The 24262-nt window shown below is 38.8% G+C and overlaps 2 protein-coding genes across 3 annotated transcripts; one reads left to right on the top strand and one right to left on the bottom strand.

Moving 5' to 3' along the window:
- The first annotated feature begins 994 nt into the window (after positions 1-994).
- LOC139977107 (uncharacterized) lies at positions 995-11208 on the top strand. Its single transcript, XM_071986196.1, has 8 exons — positions 995-1194; positions 3088-3237; positions 3855-4118; positions 4994-5062; positions 5601-6124; positions 7041-7232; positions 8098-8246; positions 9380-11208. Exons 1-8 carry the CDS (start codon positions 1003-1005, stop codon positions 9427-9429), a joined length of 1590 nt encoding a protein of 529 aa, XP_071842297.1. The 5' UTR covers positions 995-1002; the 3' UTR covers positions 9430-11208.
- A 249-nt stretch (positions 11209-11457) lies between these two features.
- LOC139977108 (GA-binding protein alpha chain-like) lies at positions 11458-24008 on the bottom strand. 2 transcript variants are annotated; one of them, XM_071986197.1, is made up of 11 exons: positions 23862-24008; positions 22321-22436; positions 21313-21460; positions 20559-20643; positions 19467-19547; positions 17814-17942; positions 16825-17031; positions 16066-16110; positions 15231-15353; positions 14283-14475; positions 11458-13241 (listed from the first exon to the last, which is right to left on the bottom strand). In XM_071986197.1, the coding sequence occupies exons 2-11, from the start codon at positions 22404-22406 to the stop codon at positions 13028-13030; spliced, it is 1311 nt and encodes a 436-aa protein (XP_071842298.1). In that variant the 5' UTR covers positions 22407-22436; positions 23862-24008; the 3' UTR covers positions 11458-13027. The 2 variants fall into 2 exon arrangements, with proteins under 2 accessions (XP_071842298.1, XP_071842299.1); XM_071986198.1 differs by lacking the exon at positions 23862-24008 and adding an exon at positions 23585-23685.
- Between the last annotated feature and the right edge of the window lie 254 nt (positions 24009-24262).

Below are 24262 nucleotides of genomic sequence, written 5' to 3'. Positions count from 1 at the left end.
TGTCAATTTTCTCCATCTCGACAAAGAGGTTCAGTGTACGTAAAGCTTGACAAATCATACAGCGACACAATTTCTAAATAGAAAGCGTCTTAGTCTTATTAGAGAGGACGGACTATTACATGTGTCATTTTTCCAGTTTTATTCATCCGTATATTTCTCATTAGACTGTCATAGGACGATAGATATTGAAGCAGAAATTGGCCTATAGACCAATTTATGCGTAGGACACACCAGGACTTTGCCAAACTTACACCGGGGTTAATCTGTGGAGATTCTACACCAGTGGTTCGCAAACTTTTTTAGACGACCGGCCCTTCGACCATCTTGAACTCTCCCAATACCCCCTCCCCCTACCCCCTCCCCTCGACTTCGCAATCAGTGACCAGCTCAGGAAATTGCCCAAAATGACAGGCTAAAATGGTGGCTTATAAGTTACAAGAGATGTATCTGCTTCAATATAATCCAAACGCGAAAGAAATTGGACATAGGGGTGGAGGTATGTATTAAATTTCTATAATTTTGGGTCGCAATCCCCCCCCCCCCCCGACCCCCTGGATGCCTTATTGTGCCCTAAATCGCTGCAGAGATGTGTCGTAATCGCCAGGGACCCCAAATCAGTGCCATCGGCCCTTCTCCCCGTGTGTACCCAGTAGCACCTCTGAGACCTCCCAACGCCTTCTGGAGCGGCAGGGACCAACTTTGAGAACCACTGTTCTACACTGTCACACCGGTCTTGGATTATGACCCATTCATCGACGGTTGTTTTATTTTGGTAATTACCATTCAATACATAGGTTAAAATTTAGTTTAACAATGGTAGAAGGTCGGCAAAGATTACTGATTAATAATGATATAAATGAAAAAAATTGTTTTAAATATAATTTAGAAAGGATAAGTGCTGTAATCAAAATAACTTGAGAAAAACAAAACAACAACTGTTTTAAAATGTATACAAATAAAAAACACCCCTACGTTAAAGTAGAATATTTCAAGCGGCGACGAATGGGACATGATCCCCGGTCTTTTCAAGCAAATTTCTGCCGAACGATATCAACAACCATAATGACGGCAAATTGTAAACGAAAACCAGAACCTCTTGGAAAGAATTTTGGACGAAGAAACCACGCAGTGGTTCCCGTCGGTGCTTGGGTAGAAGTTGCCAATCCCTGGAAATTGGGTGACACAGAAGTATTTGTAAGAGACTAAGAGTAGACCAAGACTCAGTACTAAGTAGCCTAAACTAAGTAATGTCCTAACCTAGGCTATGCCTTACCCAGGACAGGAACAACGACAATGCTAACGCGAGAGTATGGCTAGGCCCATTTGAAGTATGAAATAACGTGGCACTCTACTAGCCACAAGTCGTAGTGTATGTTCAGAGATTCCATGTTCATACTTAAGTAAAATTCTCAAACACTGTAGTCATGTCATCAACATTGACCGAGACAGTTTGAGGACAACTTGGCCCTAAGCCTAGGCCTAATTAATTGACATGAAAACAACATAATTTTTGTGAAAAATGGGCCTAGGGCCTTAAGGCCCTAGCTGTAGTTAGGACTACGGCCTGCCTAAATTAGGCCTAACTTCCTAAGTCACAAGTAGAGATGCCATACAGAAGTGCAATGCCAATTGTTAACCAGAGTTTTACATCAGCTACATCACTGTAGCCTAACCTATCATAAGGCTGTTTATTTCCAGGTTTCAGGCCTATAGTCAAGTGAAGCAGATTCATGCTGATGTTGTTTAATATTTTGACAGGACAGAGACTATAATTACCCTGTAACTGTAAGTTCGCCTTGCACAGGAAACTTGTACCCCTAATCAACAAATTATATATGTCTCTTTCCTGTCAGCAAAATTTCAGTAAGTTATGTTCTTCCACACGAACGAAATACAGGGATATAGTCCTACAAGCCATACTCATTTTCACCTTAGAAAAATTATAGTCATAGTGAGTGTTCCCCACTGAATGCAATATTTGACTTAGGCCAAATATCAGTGTCAGTAAAATACATGTATATACTTGACTTCAGTTTCTTATAAATTACAGTAAATTTACCAACCAACTTAGTTATACGGAACTGAATGAACAATACTTCAGTAAAATATTGCATCATCTACAAAAGAAGTTATGATGCCACCCAAAAATTATTTTTGATTGCAATAACAAATATGCTTTGATTTATCATTTTCATGATGTCTTGTTTTGTGTTTGTCGACTAAATATGGCGATTTATCATTTTGGGGACAAACTAAAACGAATGACAGCGAATGACAATTGACTTTGTACAGGGTTAATTATCATTCGCGAATGACAGCGAATGACAACGAATGAACAACGAAGGACAGTGTGAGAAGAGATAGAATGATTAACGGAGTGGAGTAAATGCGGTTATTGGTTTTCTGCGCAAAAATGATTTGAGAAAAAATCGCATGTCACGTGGTTGCGGGGTTTTGGTGTAATGCAGGGATTGGAGCCACAGGGAAAGTTTTGTGTGAGAATGCGCTTGAGTGCGCGCTGTGCTTTTGACATTTACCTCTGTAGATTTATATAGAAAGATAACTGAAGCCGTTTCAAGATTATAGTATTGTTAGTTTCTAACAATTAATATCGGAAAAATGACGTTAAATTTACTTTTTAAAATCAGACTTACAATTTCGCTTACTATAAGGTGCGTTTGTATCTTGTCCGTACTTTACTAGCCTCTGTAAGCCACGCACTTCGCGTCCACTCAGTTTGCGTGGCTTTAATATACCCACGAAGTCTGAACTGTGATATCCGGTTGAAGCAAATGTCTGTGCTGTCATTCACTGTCATTCGTTTTAGTCAACGCAATTTTTTAGTGTGTACAACATATTGTCATTTGTTATGTGTAACGCAATTGTCATTCGTTTAGTAACACCCTCATTTTGGGCTGGTTTGGCTATCAACATCGGGGGCAGAAACTCATATCAAGACATACAGTATCACAGATGTTTGTAATATTGTAACAACACCATTGGTCATTGTAAGAACAATAAAGTCAGTAGCTTCATAACAAAAACATTCAGTCACTAAAATCAGAATCGATCAATGTCTTTATACAGACAAGTGCCCAGATTGAAGAAGAAAGAATGAGACAAAGACACCAAGAAAAAGAAGCTAGACTGCAGCAGTTTCAGAGAGACGTAAGGGACAGAGTAAGAGAAGTCCATCGTGAGAAAAGAGAGAGGCAACTTCAAGTTTCATCTCAGGCTGTGAGTAATATCAGGGATTCAGTTAGCATTAACATTTTTGTGCAGCAATTTTGATGGCTTTGAATTTGGTCTCTTGTAAAATACTATGGTTTTCTTGTTGAAAAGACTGCCATAAATCTTTGGATGAATTTGGATAAATCATTTTGTGATGCAGTACTGGATAAAGTTATTTCCTGGATCTTCAAGAGTGAAAAAACAAAACAAAGGCTGCTGCACTAGCTCCCAGTGGTTTATGTTGTTACCTTTTTAAGTGCAGTGTCTATAAAGAAAACAATTATATCATGTTACAGATTCATGTTTTAATCTCTTTAAGACGATTTATTGTAGAAGGTGTCAATTTGCACTCATTTGAGTCATTTGGTGGGTTGGAAAGCTCCAGGAAAACTTTGAGTAATTAATTTAGGATACTAAAAATTTTGGGATGGTGGGGGGGGGGGAATAAAAATTGCTGTTAAAGGAATCATAATCTAACTTGCAGAAAACTGTTGAGGGTTACAATGAGAAATACATGAAAATCAAATGCTGAGCTGAATGAAGACCCCAATTTGCCAAGATAAAAATTTACTTTCCTTTCCATTCCTCCCTGTTTGTCTTTGTTTCTTTTGGCCGACCTTCAGGTCGACCTGCAGCAAAGGATCCTCAGCCGTAGCCACAGAGGGGAGATGGGAGTGACCAGCAGACCCAAGGGACAGGAAATCTACCGTGAACGGAACATCCAGATAAGCTCGGACGGGGAGAGTCAATATGAAGGAGGAGGAGATCGGGAAGGGGTAGAGAAGGTGTTTGATCCTCACCAGTTGAACCATCTGTCTCAACGAATAGGAAACATGATCAAGATGGCGAAGAGTGAACTGGCTAGCCGCAAACTCGTACCAGAAAAGGTAAATGAAGCCTGTCTCTTTTGCTCTAAAGCTCTCTGTGTTATTACAAAATTAGTCTCAAGTTACAAATGACAGAGCCAATATCCGTTTCGACAAAGCAGAGAAGAATGTATTACATTTGATTTCTGTTTAGTCCCTGATAGCTGCCCTAAAGATATTACCCTTGAATTAAAAGTCATCTATCGACCCTTGGAGGTGTTCAGTTAGTCTTTTCTTCACACTCCATTTATAAAGAACCCGTTTAAGAAATCGCGTTTGAGACAATTTAAAATTTAACCCGATAGAGAGTGTTGGTATTACAATTGGCAGGCTTTCAATCTCGACAGGCACGTCAAAGCTTACTGGGAAATTTCTCCATTCCATATGTGGTCTGTTTTATGAAGTAATCAGTTTATTAATACTGTAGTAATATTGTTCAGGGTTTGATTAATTCCACTAAGTAAGAACTCGAGACCAAATCCAATAATAACCTCCCTCGTGTTACCACCAGGGTGAGTTTTTGAATCACAGAGACTTTGGACAGATTTGCTTTAGTACTTGAATGAGACGGTACGGACTGTATCCCAGTCTTGTTGGTTTCATGTGACAACCGTAAAATTGAACGTGATTCAATTTCACCATGTTCCATGGTGATTCTCAACATTAATTTGAGGAAAGAAGAAGTGACTAATAATCATTTCATTGCAAAATCAACCTAAACTTTTTAATCATGTTTTCTCTTTAAATTGATGTAGGCAGTATTTTCTAGGCTTCTTAGCTTAACATTCAATAATCAAATCCTCAAACCCAATTGCTAAGTGGGAGTCCCATCCACTTCTATGATAGTATGTATCCCTTGTTTCCTTTTTAATATATTTTCATTTATTTTATTTTAGGAAAACGTTCCAGGTGGACGATGGGGCAAGTCCTTTACGAGGGATGATTTGTCTTTGCAGCAATTTCAGGTGAACTACTATTTTTGCAGCAGATTTTGCATTAGGTATTTATACAGAAAAAACAGAACCTGTGATAGCTCCTTTAAAGCAGTACTCCAAAGTTTCAGTCACTTCAGTGAGTTATACTAAGAGGTATAGAAAACATTGACAGTATCAAAACATTACATATGATAAGCTCCTTTAAAGCAGTACTCCAAAGTTTCAGTCAGTTCAGTGAGTTTTACTAAGAGGTAAGAAAACATTGGCAGTATCAAAACAGAACCTATGATAAGCTCCTTTAAAGTAGTACTCTCAATTTCACTCAGGTTACTTAGTTATACTAAGAGGTACACATAACATTGACAATATCAAAATAGAACATATACTAAGCTCCTTTAAAGCAACATTCAGCAGAAATATTGTATATCCTTTAGGATTCCGGGTCCATATCTGCAGATAAGACCAAACATTTTCATTTACTTTTCAACATATTTGTTTCATGTTCTCATTTTCATTTTATATAATCAAGTATTCCTGCAGAAACATTTCTGTTTCTCTCTTCTCACAGGAAGGAATGCCCGTGCAGGAAGCAATACCTCAAATGGAAAGAGAGCTTTTGCATGGCAAGGAAAATCCATACACTGACATATTAAGAGATCAACCGCTATACCAAGTGAGCGATGGTGTCAAACTTCTTTGCGATGAGGTCCCCTGTGAACCTGTGACCTCTGACACTACAACCATAGGACAAATGTCAGAACCAGCTCCATCGCAGACTCAGACCCGAGGTCAGAGGTCAAAGACGGTCACTTTCGATCCCGTGGTTACAGCCGACGACGACGTTCATCCAGGCTACGAGAATAATTTAAGGCAAGACAGAGACAGAAAAGTGAACGAGAGGTCGAGAAAGAAAGACGGAAGGAGGAAAAAAGTGAGGGAGGCGGTGGACGTGAAGCCGGGCGTCATCGTGGAGGAGAAGAAGAGGCAGGTCAGGGAAGAGGTGTTGATGTACCGGAGATTGTTTATGGACATGGAGCGAGAAAACGTCCAGGAGAACCGACGTAAGAAGCAGCACAGCAAACGTATCCAGAGGTAAGCAAAGGGGTAGTGTGTCCGGGTTTTGTATCTAGCAGAATGCTATGCGAGTTGTTGCTGATTGCTGTAAAACATATGCAAAGATGTGTAGCAGTGTTTGTACACGGAGTTATATTAATTTATGACAAACTTTAATCACACAATATCTAAGAACTGTTACAGAAACTATGGAAACTGAACTTTGCACCAAACTAAGAAGAGCTGGCCAGGCACTAAAGTTGATGTTTGTTTTTAAAAACAATGGACTTTTTTTTTTTCCATAGTTTTCAAGCCTGTGTTTGGTACAAAAAAACCAGTTTCTGTACAACCAATGTTCACATTTGGACGCGCGATTGCGGGATTCCCGCAATTTATCTAGAGGGTCCCGAAAAAAAGAACAAGTTGGATATCATACAGTTTTGTTGAGAAGTATTAACAATTCTGTAACTTGTGAATGATAATTTTGTGGCTGCATAAAATAGCAATGCTGTTTTAAATAATTAGTTCCTGTCACCAGTGTCTGTCGATGTGTCTCTCTGTGTGTCTGTCAAGTTGATTCATCAATGTGCAGCTATAGAAAACCTACAGTCGGTAGTGAATTTACCTGGTTGGTGGTTCCCCTTCTCGTCTGATAGAAAGGAAGATATTCCGTCCCTTAAAAAAAGCACCAAAGAGCTGTTGCTCTTGTCGTACGAGAAATATCACTGGAGACGATTAAGTCATGCCATGTAGTAAGAGGTTTACAAACAGAAAGCGTGAAAACAGTTCTTTTTTATCGAACATCGATGTTATCTGATAGGCTGGGTTATACTGCCATATAGTTATTATAAATAGTCACATATACTCATTAACATCATTAATAAAAAAAATATAAAAATAATGAAGTAATCGATATCCTCCTAACGTTTTGGTTCCGCCATGATTTTCTGTTCAGATTGAAGAAAGTCAAAGAAGAGGAGAGGTTAGCTATAGAGAGGCAATCAGAGCAAGCCACAGAGCCCAAAGATCCAGAGACGGGTCTCACCGAAGCTGAGCTGACGAGAATACGTAGAGAAGACGAGAGAGAGGTGGAAGCTCAGATGGAGAGACAGAAGAGGAAGGAAACCAAAAACAGAGAAACAAAGAGGTAACTTGAGTTTATTTATTCACGGATGGTTCTTAGAATGAGCTGTACATAAATACCATCTAACTGTAGTGTAAAACTTTTGTTCAACCGTTGTTTGTAATTTTTTTTTTAAAAATTATGAAGGGGAATAAAACTGTATAGTTGCTTTGGTCTTCAGATAGCCTATACTCATTGTCGGTTACAAGCAAATAGTACCTTTTTTCCCCCTGTAAAACAAACTTCAGAGGTGATCCATAGCTAGCCTGGACCACCCTCCCTCCCTCCCCTTGGAGACTACAGAACATGAGTATTGTGCTTCTCCTTGAATTGTTGGTGCCACTCCTGACATTGTCGGAGCCCTCTCTTAAATTGTTGGTTCCCCTCGAATTAACATCCATGGCTACAGGCCTTTACAAAAGCAGTAACTAATTCCATTTCGAAATGGTTCCGACACTGGCAAATTTAGTAGCATTACCTTGAAAATAGCAACTAACTTCACCTTTAGTTTTGATATGCAACTTAAGCTTAACCGAAAGATACGGATCTGATGACCAGACTCAAGTCAGAAAAACCATGTATACTGACTTGAGTGGACCATGAAGTGACCTATTTAATACATCTCTGATAAAATCACTAAATTTCTTTGAAGTGTTTTGTCCTTCCTAGAGCTTCTGGCCTCTCAGATAATATCCACACAGTGATGTGCCTACAGTTGATGTTTAAAACATTTTATTTAATTCTTTGACGATGAAAGGAAAGCGCTCTGCCGATGTTTGACTATAAGTGACCATTATTCGTCTTTTGGTGGACAATATAGAAGACCTATAGAAGACCACTATACAAGACAGTAACAGCAGTATTGTCTTGTTTCTGTCTTTTTTCGCAGATACATTCAAGCTCTCAGAGCACAGATGAAGGAGAAGATGGACCAGCAAGGTGTGGCCTTACCCCCTCTCTGTCCATGCGGTGTTACCGCTTGGGATTGTAATCCAGACACCTGTGCTAACAACTGTGTCTTTTACAAGAACCCCAAAGGTTAGCTCGAGTTTGTCCCTAAAACTCGTGCAGTTGTTTGATACATTTGTGTTGATACTCTGTTGTAAAGTTTATAAAATAATAAATTCACAAAAAAATTAACACTTGGAATCAGACTATTTAAAGCAGAGATGTTGCAGACCAGATAAGAAATTTTGTAGGGCAACTGAATTGCAGCCCTGGTGCACAATTTCTAAGCTTGGAATGTCAGTTGCAGTGGTGACATAATCATAAATGTAAATAACATTAAAGGAGACACAATCGCAAACCATCATTATTGTTCTATGTGGTAAAGATAACTGATATGCAAAACTTTCTCCAAACAGCTAAGAAACATCTTATGTCATATTTGAAGATTATCACAGATTTAAATATTCCTCCACAAGCAAGGCTAAAAGGCTTCATCAAACCTAATTATGACATCATAGAGCCACATTTGCTTTCAATTTTCTTTGATTTATTATTATTTTTTGTACTAATGGAGATGCTGGAAAAAAAGTATATAAAATCTTGCAGCTTTTTACATACAGTAAAAATGGCATTACTTTTCAGGGTTGACACTGGTTAACAATATATTACTTGAAAATTTACACAAAGAAAACAAAAGCAAAAGCTATTTAAAGGTTTTAGATCCTACTGGCACTATGACATCACAGATTTACAAAAAGACAGCTCTCAGACATGACTTTTAAACGTGGATATCTCTCAAAAGGAACACAATATTTCTTAGCTGTGTAGAGGAATCGTTCGTCATAAAGATCTTTGTCATTTAAGCTATAAGTTGATGGTTGGGTTTGTAAAATGAAGCCATATTTTATCTTCAGTATTTTTGCGAAATCAATTTTAATAGAGAAACATGGAGCCCATTGTGATATTTATTAAAACTATCTGGCCACAAGCATAAACAGAATTTCAAGGGGTTGCATGGTGAAAATTACCAGAAACATCATAATGATGGTTATGTAATCATAAATGTTTCATGTGTTCTGGTTTGTTAGGATCATGTCGATAAACACTGTTAATGTTTCTTCATTTTTCCTTAGGATCACGTCGATTAACACTGTGAATGTTTCTTAATGTTTTCTTAGGATCATGTCTATAAATACTGTGAATGTTTCCTCCTTCTCCAACAGCATATGCAAAGGCTCTCACATCACTCTTAAATTCCAGTGACCTTGGATGATTGACCATGTGTCAGAGGTTAAAGGTCGACAACCTATGCATGAGTTGAAGTTCTGTCATCTAGCCGGAGGAAATGGATTTCATGCAACATGAAGATAGAGAGCTCTCCAGATAGACTGGTAGAAGTTTGAAACATAATCTAGTCCAACTAGATTGTAGTCACAATGTTAAGGTGCAGATCCAGGATTTTAAAACGGAGGGAGTGTAGCCCTGAGGTCCATCAAGCGCACTCCTTCTCCCCCCCCCCCCCCCCCCCGCTAAGAAAAATTTTAAGTATTTAGCGTGTAAAGAAAGTCTACAACCATGTTCCACAACCTAAGGGGTCAGCTAAGGATTTACAATGGGTCAAGAGATCGTTTCGGAAGTTGCGCATAGAAATTGTTAACTGATCTTAAATCGAGGTATGGTAATAAGTTGGACACAGTGGCCCTGTGTACCCCAATCTCAGGATTGCATTGTTGCATCGTCAAGCCAAGATCAAATGACTCACATTAGCAGCCATATCCTAGTGGCATTGCAAATGAAACTCTTGAGGAGGGGGGTGGGGAGGAGGGAAGAGAGATAATCGATGGACTGGCGGTTCGTTTTCTTGCTAGATTAATGTAGAATTTCCAGTTTTGAAGATCTGTTCACACGATGAACAAAACTCGGTGAATTGGACAGCTTTGGCCTAGTTAGATCCATAAAGGAGGCAATTTGTCAACATTATACAAAATGATCATGCAGTGAAACTAGTCTTATGCCATCCATGGTCATCAACTTCTGTAAGAACAAACTAGAAATCAGTTACTTTGTGAAAGGTATTTGAGTCCTGGGCTAGCCTTGCTGAAAGTACTAGATTGTTGAAGGGAAGTTTTTGACTTTAGCAAAAAGAAACACATGGAATGTCCTTATAGGTATTTTACTGCATTTGTTATTCAGATCATTTCACTACAATACCTTGAAAAGTAAATAAGTATCCCACTTATTTTTACCTTATGATACATCACATTAGTGAATTAATGATACTTCATATGAATGATGATACTTCATGAGAGATGATACTACATATGAGTGATGATACTTCATGAGAGATGATACGTCATATGAGTGATGTAACTTCATATGACTGATGATACTTCATATGAGTGATGATACTTCATGAGAGATGATACATCATATGAGTAATGATACATCACATGACTGATGATACATCACTTTAGTGATGATACTCTAAGAGAGATGATACTTCATATGAGTGATGATACTTCATGAGAGATGATACGTCATATGAGTGATGTTACTTCATATGACTGATGATACTTCATATGAGTGATGATACTTCATGAGAGATGATACATCACATGAGTGATGATACATCATATTAGTGATGATACTCATGAGAGATGATACTTCATATGACTGATAATACTTCATATGTAACACTTCTCCTCTTCACAGTAGTCAATTTATCACAGTACTCATTTTGCACTCTTCTAAAAAGGCCACCAAATTTTTTATTTAACTGTCACTAGGAATTTGTAAGAATGGGTTTTTATTCGAACGTAGAGTAATTTTGCTCCATATGTTCTTGGTGACACAGTGGCAACACATTGTTTGTGATACCCAGCGATTTCATTATTATTCTGTTTCAGATGTGTACCTTTGTAACAATGTCCAGATCTGTGTGAAAACAGAAAGTCTATTTATATATTGCACATATATATCTATATAATGTATGGACATCATCAATATTTGTACACTTTCAGTACCTTTAATAATTATTACTGCTAGAAAGAGAGCCTGCTGTTGTACATCGTCTACTGTTTTACATTGTCTACTGTTGTACATTATTATGTTCTTTGCAAGGAGAGGATGATTAGTCACATCCTACAGCCAAGTTGCCAACCATTCACTCCCCTCCCCACCCCTCCCACATTCAATGCTTCGGCTTGATCAGAGCCAACATTTATTATGAGTGGGACTTGGAGCAAGCCCTGGGATTGTGTAAAACATTTGCAGAGAAAAACAAAATCCAAGGAACACAAACTTGTGCAGATGTGTTAAAAGTATATTTACATTGTACATGCATTTAATGTATAAACACCATTGTTATCAATTGTACACTTTCAAAGGAGATAGTGAAAAGGAAATTCTTTCTGTCAACCGACCCCCCCCCTTCCCATACCCCTGCATCAGAATTAATGAAATAATGAATTTGTTGATATGGAATAAAGATGACTATTCCCTCCTATCAGAATTTCATGGTCATAATCAGTAGGAAAAAAGATTACAAATCCGAAACATGCATGGCAGGTTGTAATGGATAGATGAAATCTCCAAGAAAAACAAAGGATTGATATGCTTATGCCTCCTCGGTTAACCCTAGACTAGGGGAGACTTCGGTTAGATAGACCTAGCAAATATTAATATTTATGATCACAACATGCAGGCCATCCATCTGCTCACACTGTCCCTCCATACAACCAGTAGGGTGTGCATTGGGGAGGGGGAATGGGCTCCCTCACACCTCCATCCTCATTCGGGGAAGATGGGTCATGTTTTACGTACACTAATGCTCTGAATATGCGTCAGAATGCAGTCTGAAGTATATTTCTTCCCTGGGGGAACACCCCCCCTTCTTGAACATTGCCTTCAACCACCCCAGGGTCACACCACCCCCTTTATGAAAGAAAAAAAACCTTCATTGGGCCCTGACCAAAATGCCTAAATTGGTCGAGGGCAATTCTAGAATTTGGCCCCTCCAACTACAAACCCTGTGGACCCTACTGCAAATATCCATAGGAAATGGTCTTTCTTTGTGAATAATACATAAGAAGTTAAAAGTTTGTTCATGTGTGTTCAAGGGCATTTTCCTTTCTGGCATAGCCATAAACTTAAGCATTACTCTGGTAACCAGGTCCTTAAGGTAAGCCAGTCACAGCAAAGACTGATACATGCCATGAAGAGAAAGGCACATTTACCACACAACTAAAACAATATTAAAACTAAAAAAACATTGAAAACTTTGTTGTCTTTCAGAAGTTAGCACCAAGATATGTACATAGTTTCAGTTGAAGTTCCCCAGCTGTCCTTCCTTTGCTATAACTATCAGTCACACACAAGACGTTCCACACCGATCATGATCTGTTATTAATCATATTTCAGTTCAAATTCATTCCAGTACTCTGTATAACTGTAAACATGTCAGGAACATCTTGTCAATTACAGGTCATTCCATCCCTGTCTGTGCCTGTCACAAGTCCTGCTGTTACTCTCTGTTAGTCCAAATTCATTCCAGTACTGTGTAACTGTAAACATGTCATGGGAATCATTTGTAAGTCACATATCATTCTAGCCAGTACCTGGCGTCTGTCACAGGTCACGGCGGCCCTCGTCTGTCACTGCCCCGTTTCAGGGATCATTCTGACGCACTTTGTGCCAGGTCACAGAGCCCCTCTTCCATGGAGACCAGAGAAAGCTCTGATCTAAGTATTTTCTCCGATTACTTCCATGTATTTTCTCTCTCTTGGCCCATCTTGCCATCACCTTTGCAAACCTCCTTGCGATACCCACAGATCCTATGTGAACCATGCCCTCCTTGCGATACCCTGCATATCCTACGTGAACCCGGCCACGTGGATTATGTTCCCAGAGATCTGAAAATTGTCCGATTTGTCCATTTCTCTGCAATTGTGCTCGTTTGCAGCCTCATTCACTAATTTCTTCAATTCCGAAGCATCGTAGCCGATGAGTTCCTTCAAGTTGCACACAAACTTGTAGACGAATCTCTTTCCGTGAACTTTTGCGATCATATCGCCGTCGTAGTAGTATCTGCAGTGACAGAGAACTTGTTTCAATCACCAGAAAAGTAACAACATTTGTGATGTCACCAGACAAGTAACAACATTTGTGATATAATAGCTGAGAAAAGTTTGTCCCAATACTAGAGAATCATAGAAAACAATCTGTCATGCATATTCATCAACTTGAAATACTATATGCAGAAACTGGGTTCTGTGGTTAGCGATAAAGAGGGAACTTCTTTCTTCTTCTCGACTGAAGTTGGCAACAGTGGTGTACAAAGCGAGGGGCCCAGTCAGGGGAGGGTGCTATGCCACAGCCCCCCCCCCCCACCTCAAATGAATACTTAGAACAAACAATAGGAAAAATGAAAACTCACTAAAGAATGAAAATTCCTAAACATATAATTTAAAACACCATTTTATTTAATTTTTTTTTAATTTAATTTAAAACACCATTTAAAGCTTTGCCAAAGATAACACTATTTTGCATCTAAGCCACCTTACATAAACAAAAAGTGGTCATCCTGTCCCCTTAGACCCCTAACCAGGATGGCATGCCCTGCAGGGGTGACAAAGGAAGGATCCGCCTCAGGTGCCAACTATTCTAGATGTGCAACTGGTTGGGGAAATAATTTGTGCTAATGTATATGGTTGTGTTGCAATGGGAACACTTCCAGACAAGACTATCTGTGTTCTACTGTTTGGGTTGTGCCTGCCAAAGTTCACAGAGGGGGGGGGGGGGGGTGAAGGGGAATGCATAATGGTTCCTTAGGATCCATGAGGACGTTAATTCAGCACTGTCAGTCATACGGAACAAGGAGCAACAAAATTTGTGAAAGTTTTATGTCATCAGACCAAATTGATAAGAAGCATCACCTTTGAATTTGCAGTATCAAAGTCCAACCAATATCTAACCTGCAAATGAGAATTTCTTTATGATTCCCCATGAAATGGAAAAAAAAAAAATAAATATTAAAAAAATATAAATTAAGTACCCCCCAACAAAAACATACAAATGTGTGTATTTAGATTTACTCTGTTCAGGGTTACTCTCTCCTTCAAAACCCACCTTAACGCTCTGCTGAGCTTTTCGTAGTTCATGGAGTGCTTGTTCTTCCGTGCTCCCCATTTCTGTGCGACCAACTCTGCGTTCATCAGTTTGAACTCGCCCTCCTCTCCGACCCACTGTATGACCTCCAGACATTCCCAGTCGGTCAGTAACTCCAAGAGGAATTGCCACAGCTGAATTTGACCGTTATTGCCTGTAAAAAGACAAGTTTGTGTCGTTAAGGGGAATATTCCGGTGGGGGACAATTGGACACTTATATGGGAAAGAAAATTATTCCACACTTGTTAGCTGAAAACCACCCGTCTCAATATCTTTTCCGTAATTCGAGATGTGGTTGATCGAATCAAAACCTATTCTGGCTGGCAAACCCCTCGATCCTTCTTTGGAGTGGATCACAGTGGGTTGTCTGTGATGTCATAATGGCAATCGTTCGTTTTAAACCTTTACTTTCCTGTTACAATCTTCTTGTTGATTCATCCTGGAGAACCTGACACTTTTGAATGTTTGTTTAGCCGCAAAGCTCTGTTTATTCAACTGTGAAGGTCTGATAGAAGTATTGTTATTCCAATAGCATCGGCCCTCAAGGGTGGGAGGGGGGTGGGAATGTTACTCGATTCATCCTGGAAAACCTGACACTTTTGAATATTTGTTTAGCCGCAGAGCTCTGTTTATTCAACTGTGAAGGTCTAAAAGAAATATTATCATCCCGATAGAATCGGCTCTCGAGGGTGGGAGGGAATTTTACTTGGTTCTAGTTTCATTTATCATTTTAATCCATTTTACTTTTCTTCCAAATTACCGTCACATGGACAAAATTCAACACCATATAATTTGCACAAATGTGTGATATATGTAACTGGCAACATATCACTGTAGAGCCACATTAGTTCAACATCTCTTTATGATACCTTCCTGGAACTTATTAAAACACCGGCCAGGTAAACTCACCGGTGCGGTTTCCTGGAAGGATTCTGTCTTCAGATGTAGAGTTCAACTTTGGGGTCCGGGGAGACTTGGGTAGTCGAGGCCTGTTCTGGAAGGCCGCTGGGCCAGCATTCAATACGAGAGGAGCTAAAGAGTGGAAGAAATTAATGACGACAAATATTAATTACATTGTTCCAGACCCTGATGAGGGGAGAGGAGGGGGTGTGGTGAGGGTCTCTGAGTGATACAGTCCTGGTACCTGTGGTAACATTGCAGGCAGTATGGGGGTGAAGAATAATATACTCTCATCTTAATGAAAAGGGAAGAATTCCAAACATGTAGCTGGATGTCAGAATTGTCCCCTGAGACAAACCTGGGTTTTTGGACGTCCCTGTAAGGTATCATGTTGTACTTAGTGTACACTACCACGCTAACGACATTATCAATACAGATTCACCCTTAATCTGGCAGAATCTGTGGTAAACATGTGAAACCAATTTTATGGTGAGATTCATAACTTTTCACGATCGATTCCATTTATGCTGTTTAATTTCAATTCCTTCTTAAAAAGCTTGCTCGTATAAGTCTTATCATATCACAAGAAGTGTTCAAATGAGGTTTTCTTTTCTCATTTTACAGACCTAGTAAAAGAGGTTTATCCTCTTGCCTACTTTTCCAGATCATGTGGGTAACCATGGCCACTACACATAATTGAGATGAAAACATAAGTAGGGTTCGTAAATGGCAATATACCAATTACTGGATTGAAAATCAAGTCGATCTGTTTTGAACGCAATTTTGGGTATTTTCCTGGCGAAGGACTGGAAGTAATTAACTCCAGCGAGAAGCTTCAACTTACCAACAGGTGCTGAGGGGGCAGAGATGGTGATATCTGGTTCTCTACCTGCAGAGGTAGAGAAAGATTTAGATAAAGAAACAAAGGGTAACAAACAGCTTGATCACTATGGGTTTTCTTTTAATAGATCTGTATTCCAGGTAGCTGTAATAATATATGTAACTTCTATAGCTATACAAATATATTTATACATGAATATGTATACTACATAGCTATAGATGAATATGAATGATTTGCCTGCACATAGATTAAAGAATACTCATTATAGCCGATAATATTTTTTTTAAGCCAAATTAACCTTTTCATTGCAATTAGTTATCAACACTTGTTTTATTCCGAGATGTTCTGTCTCAGGGCTTGATTTCATATCACCCTGTGTGGTTGGACTACTTCAGAGCACTAATATTGACAGTATGAGCTGTAGGAAATATCTTGTGTCTATCATGATAAAGGCTAGGAAATGTTCCTGCTGTCAGTACGAGTTCTTTGAAGCACTACATAGGAGGATAGTATATTGGCTCTTTAATATTTTCTGATACATGAATATTCAAACCCTAGATAGATTAACATACTCTCATTACCATACATGTAGAATCACTTACTTTAAATAAGGAGAGGATAATTATGTGTTGGACATTAGCATAGCAACACCTAAAATATATGATTTTCAAAACACAAAGTATTGAAAATTTTGAAGATTCTTTGTACAAAAACCCTACCACAAATTGATCTTTTCATACATTTTTAATAGTAGGATCTCACCTTTATTTAAGACTTGTAGATGGGTCCAGAATAAATCTCCCTGCTGTTTTGGCATCTTCTTCATGAAGTCCTCTTTGGTGAATTGGCAGAGCTCCCTGCCGGTGATACGGAAGGAATTTATAACATCCTTAGAGGCGCTAATGCCAAACTCGGTCGCCGCCCAAGTTAACCAGTTGATGGTATGGTTGGCAGTCCACTCAAGGGGATCTGGTACAAGAGCAGACGTGCGAAGAAAATTATATTGCAATGTCCAATATATTAGTACTGTGAAATGTATCCCAGTGGGCTGGTTGCTTAACAGGCTTGTCAACAAGATTGTGTTAATATTGCGTTACGAGAAGACGCTGAGAAGGGATGGGATATCATCTAGTGAGCTCAGGCTAAAAGGCTAAAGAAATGCCGAATTGCTATAGGAATCTTAAACCTGCTGCTTTGTGGGGTGTATCTAATGAAATAAGGGGTGTGATTCACGGTAACACAATATGCAAGGCAATTTGGCTGCCTGCCCCCCCCCCTCCCATCCCCTCCAGTAATGACATGGATGCATAGGGATTGTCACTACTTAATGACTGGATAGGTGTTGGTAGAACAGAAAAATTGTACACCTGACATCATTGGTTTGGTTCCAATCCTGTTCTGGAAAAAAACAGTCTTTTCTCATTTCAAATTTGTGTAAAATTTGCCACATCAAGTTTCTGTTGTTCATTTTACAGAAATTATCTTAATAGTTTTGCTGTGTGAAAAGGGACAGGTGTGGAATATTTAAAAATCCTCAAAAATGTGCATTAGAAATTAACGTATGAAACCTACCACTTTCAGAGTAGCAGATGTACCTAGCCTAAGCTACTTTGCATAAATCAATCAGGACTATTGATGCAACTATATCAACCCTGAAGCAAACTCGGCAAAATAACCAACTCCTATGTTTCACTCCCAACAAACCAAGCCCAAAGTGGAGGATAAGCGCAGAATGGAATTGTAAAACTCACCGAGCGGAATATTTTTCTTTTCCTGTTCCTCTCGGTAATTGTTGCAGACGATCAGCTGGGTCACCTCTTCATCTTCTTTCAACATCAGCTTCTTCCCCTCTGACATCTTATCCTCGGAGACTGTACTACCTAGATTTAAAGAAGCGATGGAGATGGTGTGTATAGCAATCCCTTTCACATTGAAGGAAGGCGGACATGTAGTCGTCAGTGTGGTGTACTATTTATTACTGAGGCAGTGGAGGAGTCCAGATGATAATAATAATAATAACAACAATCATTACAATAACAACAATAATAATTATAATAATAACAATAATAGTACTACTAATAATAATAAGACTTTAATAAAGTGTGACATACAATGTTCCTAAGCGATGTACTAAGAAAATATGAACAAATCAACACAAATACAAAGAAGACCGTAAATTTAATTAATTAAATAAATAAGTTTTGAGTTCAGATTTGAAGGTAGTCAATGAAGGTATGTTGAAAATATTGTGGGGCAAAGTATTACAAAGCTTTGGCGCTACGGATGTAAAAGCTCTGTTGTCATTACAAGATTTTGTAGATAGAGGACCTAAATTGAGAAGAAGTTTATTTTTCAATGAGCATTAAGTTTACATTGGTAGAATGAGATATGAGATCCACGAGATAGGTATGAATCTGACCAGCAGTGAAACTTATCATGTCACTTTAGTCATAAAACCCACACAAAACTGTTATAGGTTGTACATATATATTCCTTACTTTGATAATATGCAACAGGTAGAGTTTTTACCCCCACCATAAATGGTCTTGCCTACTTTACATACAAGAATCAGGACAGATTATATTACTTCATCAAAACAGCAACTACCAAACAATTAGGTAAGCAATTTTTTTCCAGGAAATCCACGGATATAATATAACACCCCACCCCGTCTCCTCCACCACCCCATGTTGACATCAAGGAATGCACCTACCATGTACATTTAAATGGGAGGGTGAAACTTTGAGAATCTGTATATAGAGAGGATGCTTAAAGGGAAGGGTGACACTTTGAGGATCTGTATTGTGTGAGGAAGTTTAAAAGAAAGGGTGACACTTTGAGGATCTGTATTGTGTGAGGAAGTTTAAAAGAAAGGGTGACACTTTGAAGATCTGTATTTTGTGAGGATGTTTAAAGGGAAGGGTGACACTTTGAGGATCTGTATTTTGTGAGGATGTTTAAAGGGAAGGGTGACACTTTGAGGATCTGTATTTTGTGAGGATGTTTAAAGGGAAGGGTGACACTTTGAGAATCTGTATTTTGTGAGGATGAGTAGTTGTAAAAAATTACTGCTTTAGGATCAAGTTTGTCCACTCTAGAAAAGGGAGGCCAAACATGTAAAAGTGAAACATTTTTCATCCAAGGACGAAACATGGAATCCGGGAAAATCTTGGAAATAACAGGGGTGGCTGGCAAGCAAAAGTTACACCCTTTTTGGACTTGATTGACTTTTGCCCCATGGAACAAACCCATATCTTAGTGATGCTATTACAAAGTGAGATATATTACATATATAACTAATACAGATATATAAATATAGTCATGAAATGAAATCAAGTGGGCGTTATGAGGGTGAGTGGGCATCATTAGGGTGAGTGGGCGTTATTAGGGTGGTATGTTCTTACCTTGACTCTCAGAAACTGGTATTTCTACTGTCTCAATGATTGGTTTGACAATGTCCAGGATGTTGATGACAGGTTTCACACCTGCAGGTTCAAAGGTCATATATATATATTTATAATAAAATCTGAGTTCGTAAGTCTCCAAGGACCCATCTCTCAAGATTTTAATCCAAAATAAGCAGACGTTTCCAGTCACACCTCCATAAAGCACATTTCATTTCTATTTTGACAGAAAAAATAAATTCTTACAAACTAGGGGATAATTTCTTGTATGACCTACAGACATGCTGCTTTAAATGACAATGAAGATGTTATGACAGATTTTGGTGTCAAGAACAGTTTAACATTTCATAATCTGTTTCATCTGCTACAAAACTTTGTTGGTCTTGAATTATGTTCACAGGTGTTGGAAAGCAGCATGCCTGCCTGTGAAAATAACTGCCGTGAAATATATTTTGTGAGTTGTGGCCCTCTAGCACCCCTACCGATCAGATCTGGGCCCAATTTAGCTGGTAAATAATAACTTTTCTTAATTGAGAAAAAGAAGTTTTTGGCCAGAGACCTTTATCTTATGAATTTTTTTTTTTACTAATTACTACATAATTTGACATGAAACTTGACTAGTCAAGATACAAAAAAAGGGTTCATTGTTCTACAATATCAAAACAGTACCCTATAGCAATGAAAAACAAAAAGATTCTTGAAAACAAGATTTCTTTAAGGCAAGATTTTGGATCCACAACCGATCATTTGAACTGGGCCACTGGGATGGACCAGACCACTGCTATCAGCTGGATGCTCAGAATACATGAACTCTACAGCTTGGCTTGCTGGATGTTAACTTTAGCATCAATGTTCTTGTGCTGTATATGTTGTTTGTGAGTTTTTTTTGCAGTAACTTATAATTAAGAAAATCAAGTCAATATTTTATTTTAATGATAAAAGAAAGACGTTAATACCATAAAGAGTTTGATGATCATTTTAATACAAGCAGGTAGTGCATATGAGAGGAATCAAGTCATCAGTCATCCCTACCCATAGTTTGCATACAATTGCTAGAGAACCTACTAAAGTAGAATGTCTTTATATATTTACCATGGCTGGATATGACTTGAGCACTAAACTGAACGATCCCTTCTGTCTTGACTCCTTGTTCTAAAAGGCTCTTCTCTGGATCCAGCTGTGAAATGTGCAATCACAAACGGTCTGTTAGGAATTGCAAGTACGACACGACACAAAGTGTCTCTCGTTTTTTGGCACATTTTTTTACTTGAAAAGACATACCTGTATGACACAGATTGATTACATTTCAGTACATACATAATAATATACCTGCATGACTTGAGTTTAGTGTTTAATATAAGTACAGTTGACCTCAATCTTACGGTGGCCAGGAAGGGACATCGAATGGAAGTTAAAAACAAATATTGAATATATCGAAACGTTGTGATAAAAAAAAAAAAAGATCAAAAAATGGGATTAAATATCCAAATTTCTAGATAACAAGTCGGAATGTCAAGAAATAAGTCACTTTTTGGTTTTATCACTCTCAATGTCACTTGTACAAAGAATGGTTTACATTTTAAAGCGACGTAGTCATGCTTGCATCTTATTTTTGCTACACCACGTTGGATAAAGTATTCGCTGAACTCTTTCTTAGCTATTCTGATATACTTTGGGCTAAACTGACTACAGGCTTCATAGCTACGATAGAATTGCCAACATCACTCCTTTTTATAATCATACTCAAAAGGGTTATCCTGCATCTTATCTTCTGGGCAGCTATCAATGTTTCTTTGTTTCGAAAACTAACATTTCGGGAAGAGTCTTTAGCAGTAGTAGTTCTTACCACTGTAGAGTCCTGCAGATGAATTTCATGGTCGTTGAGGTAACAGTCCAGCCGGTGAGACAGCAACGTCCGTAACGTATTCAGGGGTTCGGCAATGTCCATCATCTGGGTGACTACATTCTGGGAGTGAGGAGTGCCGACTACCACACTAAAAAAATGAGGTGCAAAGATTATCACACACTATAGATTAAATCAGAGAAATAAACTCTCTAAAAAATAATCTGATCTTCTCATTGTAATGTTTGTATAAATTTAGGAGTTGGCTGCACTCTGATATTTCCACTTTTCACCAGATTCAATAAGTAGTATTATATTAGTGCATTGCCCTTGTAGGAGCTGTAGTACAGTACTTTCACAGGCAGACTGGGTCACAAACTCCCACAATAACAGTTCAGCAATCCCCCCCCCCCCCTCGGTGGTGCTGAGACCTTGAAACAAGCTGCACGTCAGGCACCTCTGATGGACTAAAGCTTCCACGTACCCTTCATGGCCCCCTCCCCTCCCCCCACCCTACATAAAATCTAACATTAAAATAAACTATTTAATAGTAACAAAACTAATATCTGTTGCATGTTATAGGAAGAAAAAGGCCTAGGGTGGGATAAGCTTGCTATGAAAGATTCACAGACCTGTGGTCAAGTGCTGCGGTTTTTCTTGAGAGATTTAACAGCTTTACATGTGTTGTGATGATACTTGTAACATTACCCATAGTTTTGCATGGCAAGGGATGTTACGTCATGAAATGCAACAGCTGCCCCCTTAAATATTGCCCTTCACATCAAGATGACACATGTTTAAGAGTCAAGTCAATCTCATTCATCCACCCTCCAAATCATCAATTATCTCACAGATCCCCTTTTTGCACTCTTCATATTTCATAAACTATAATAAGAAAATTCTTCATCCCATATTATCCTAGGGCCCCTACATGACCCTGGAGCAGTAGCTCCACCCCCACTCTCACCCCCTCCCCATCACACCTCTTGTCACATCTGCATACATGCTTACCTGATTGAATCAGAGTCATCTTCTTCTGTCAATCTAACCTTTTTCTCTGGACTTGTGTCCTCAGAGGTGTCCTTGTCTTCCTCCATATGTCTAACTCTTCCGTCTTGACGAATACTCTGTGACATGAAACATTGTGACATTAAACTGAAAGTATAATTTGCAATGCACATGACAGTATGTTGTAGCCAAACTTGGAGCCGAACTTTGCTTTGAACATATGCTTTGCAAATCTTTAGAATTTTCATAAAATATAATGTTTTCTCAGTTTCAATGGCTGCTGATTTATTTTCAAAGCAGTCTTCATGAATGGTTTCCGACACATTTATGTTATTTTACTCACTTACATTATCTAAAGAAAAAAAAGTTACTAGTGTGAGCAACATGGGAACCACAAGACCCAAATCAGATTTATTACTAGGCCTATTGAGACATACCGTAGGTTACTCATGGAATGAAGAATTCCTTGCCATAAAACTCCTGACAGTAGGCATGCACAACAATATCTGTAAGGCCTACAGTATCTATGAATTTGTCCCCAAACTACACACGTCCTCTGCTGACATCTAGGCTATGCAAAACTCTTTCATATAGACAAGACTTACTCTATTGTAACCTGTAACTTAGGTTTTGCGTAAGCTGTACACATGGCATAGTGCAGTGGTGATGTCTGAGTCTTCTGTGAATTTGTTATTTCTGGTTTGTGAACTTGGGAATGGGGGTTTGTTTGTGCTTCACTTGGTTTCGAAACAACTTTGTTCGTCATGTCTGTACTGCAGTGATGTCGAATGGGGTGCCTTTGCCTACCTCAGTATTTGAGAAAGTGGTCAGATGCTGGGGCATACACTCCCGTCCATCGGATGGGGACATTAAATGGCGGTCCCGGGAGCAGGAATGTGAGCGAATCAACACCCCTGCTTCATTATACTCTAAAAACTTATTGAAAAGCTAAGGATTGAAATAAGCCGGAGTTCATCCACGATCTAACACGAATAGGGTCTCACATAGGCTACTGTAAGGCTTGCTGATCCTTGGGTATCTAAACTAAAGCTCCAATTTGGCTAGGCTGTGGCTTTAGTCTAAGTTCCCGTAATGGCAGTCCTATTTAGGCCTACTCATACTGTAGTTAGCCTAGGCCAAGCTTAGGCATTAGGCTAGACTATAGGCCTAACCAGTAATAAAGTAGTAACTTTGTGTAGGCATATCTTAGGGACCAAGTTGGGTAAGGGGAAAGATTTTCTATTGTTGCTACGCTACATATTCTTACATTTAACTGTGAGCAAATCAATGGTTCAAGGGCTATCTAATGTACATTACTGGAACCAAGTTCATTAGTGGTCGCACGTCATTGTTACTATTACTACAAATTAGTTCAGTACGTGCGTACTACGTTCTGTGCAAATTTTTACTACGTTACACTTACACCATATCAGAATATGAATATAAACGAGTCATATACATGTATGTGTGTGACTTTCAAAGTTAAAGTGATGCAAAAAGGTAGCTTTTTTATTTTTACAGTACTGTTGACGTTAAAGACCAACCTTTCCCCCTCTGATAAGGCACAAAACGCTCAATCTACAGCAGTCTAGTGAGCTGTTTAAGTGACTCCATTGACAGAATTGAAATTTGCGATTTTCACAACCAACGTTCCTTCGCTATGGCTCGCTAATGACAGAGAAATAATACGGTAGTTCATACTCGCCAGAAAGTAGAGCATACAGGTCCAATTATGTCAAAACTCTCTTTTACAGTAGTAATGGCGAATTAGTCGGCCAAGCTTAGAAGCTTATTCACGAGAAATGTGAATTTTCAAATTCTGAACAAATAATGGGCTTAAAACCTTGAAAAGTGGGGCTTTCGGATATTGTGGGCCGTGACGTAGAATCACTTACAAAAGCAATGAATGATCCACAGAACATGCAATGAGGTCGAACATGATGTG

The sequence above is a fragment of the Apostichopus japonicus genome, chromosome 12 (genome assembly GCF_037975245.1).
Source record: "Apostichopus japonicus isolate 1M-3 chromosome 12, ASM3797524v1, whole genome shotgun sequence".
NCBI classification, from domain to species: Eukaryota; Metazoa; Echinodermata; class Holothuroidea; order Aspidochirotida; family Stichopodidae; genus Apostichopus; species Apostichopus japonicus.
Note: the sequence above shows the minus strand (reverse complement) of the source record. Positions and strands in the feature narration are given on the sequence as shown.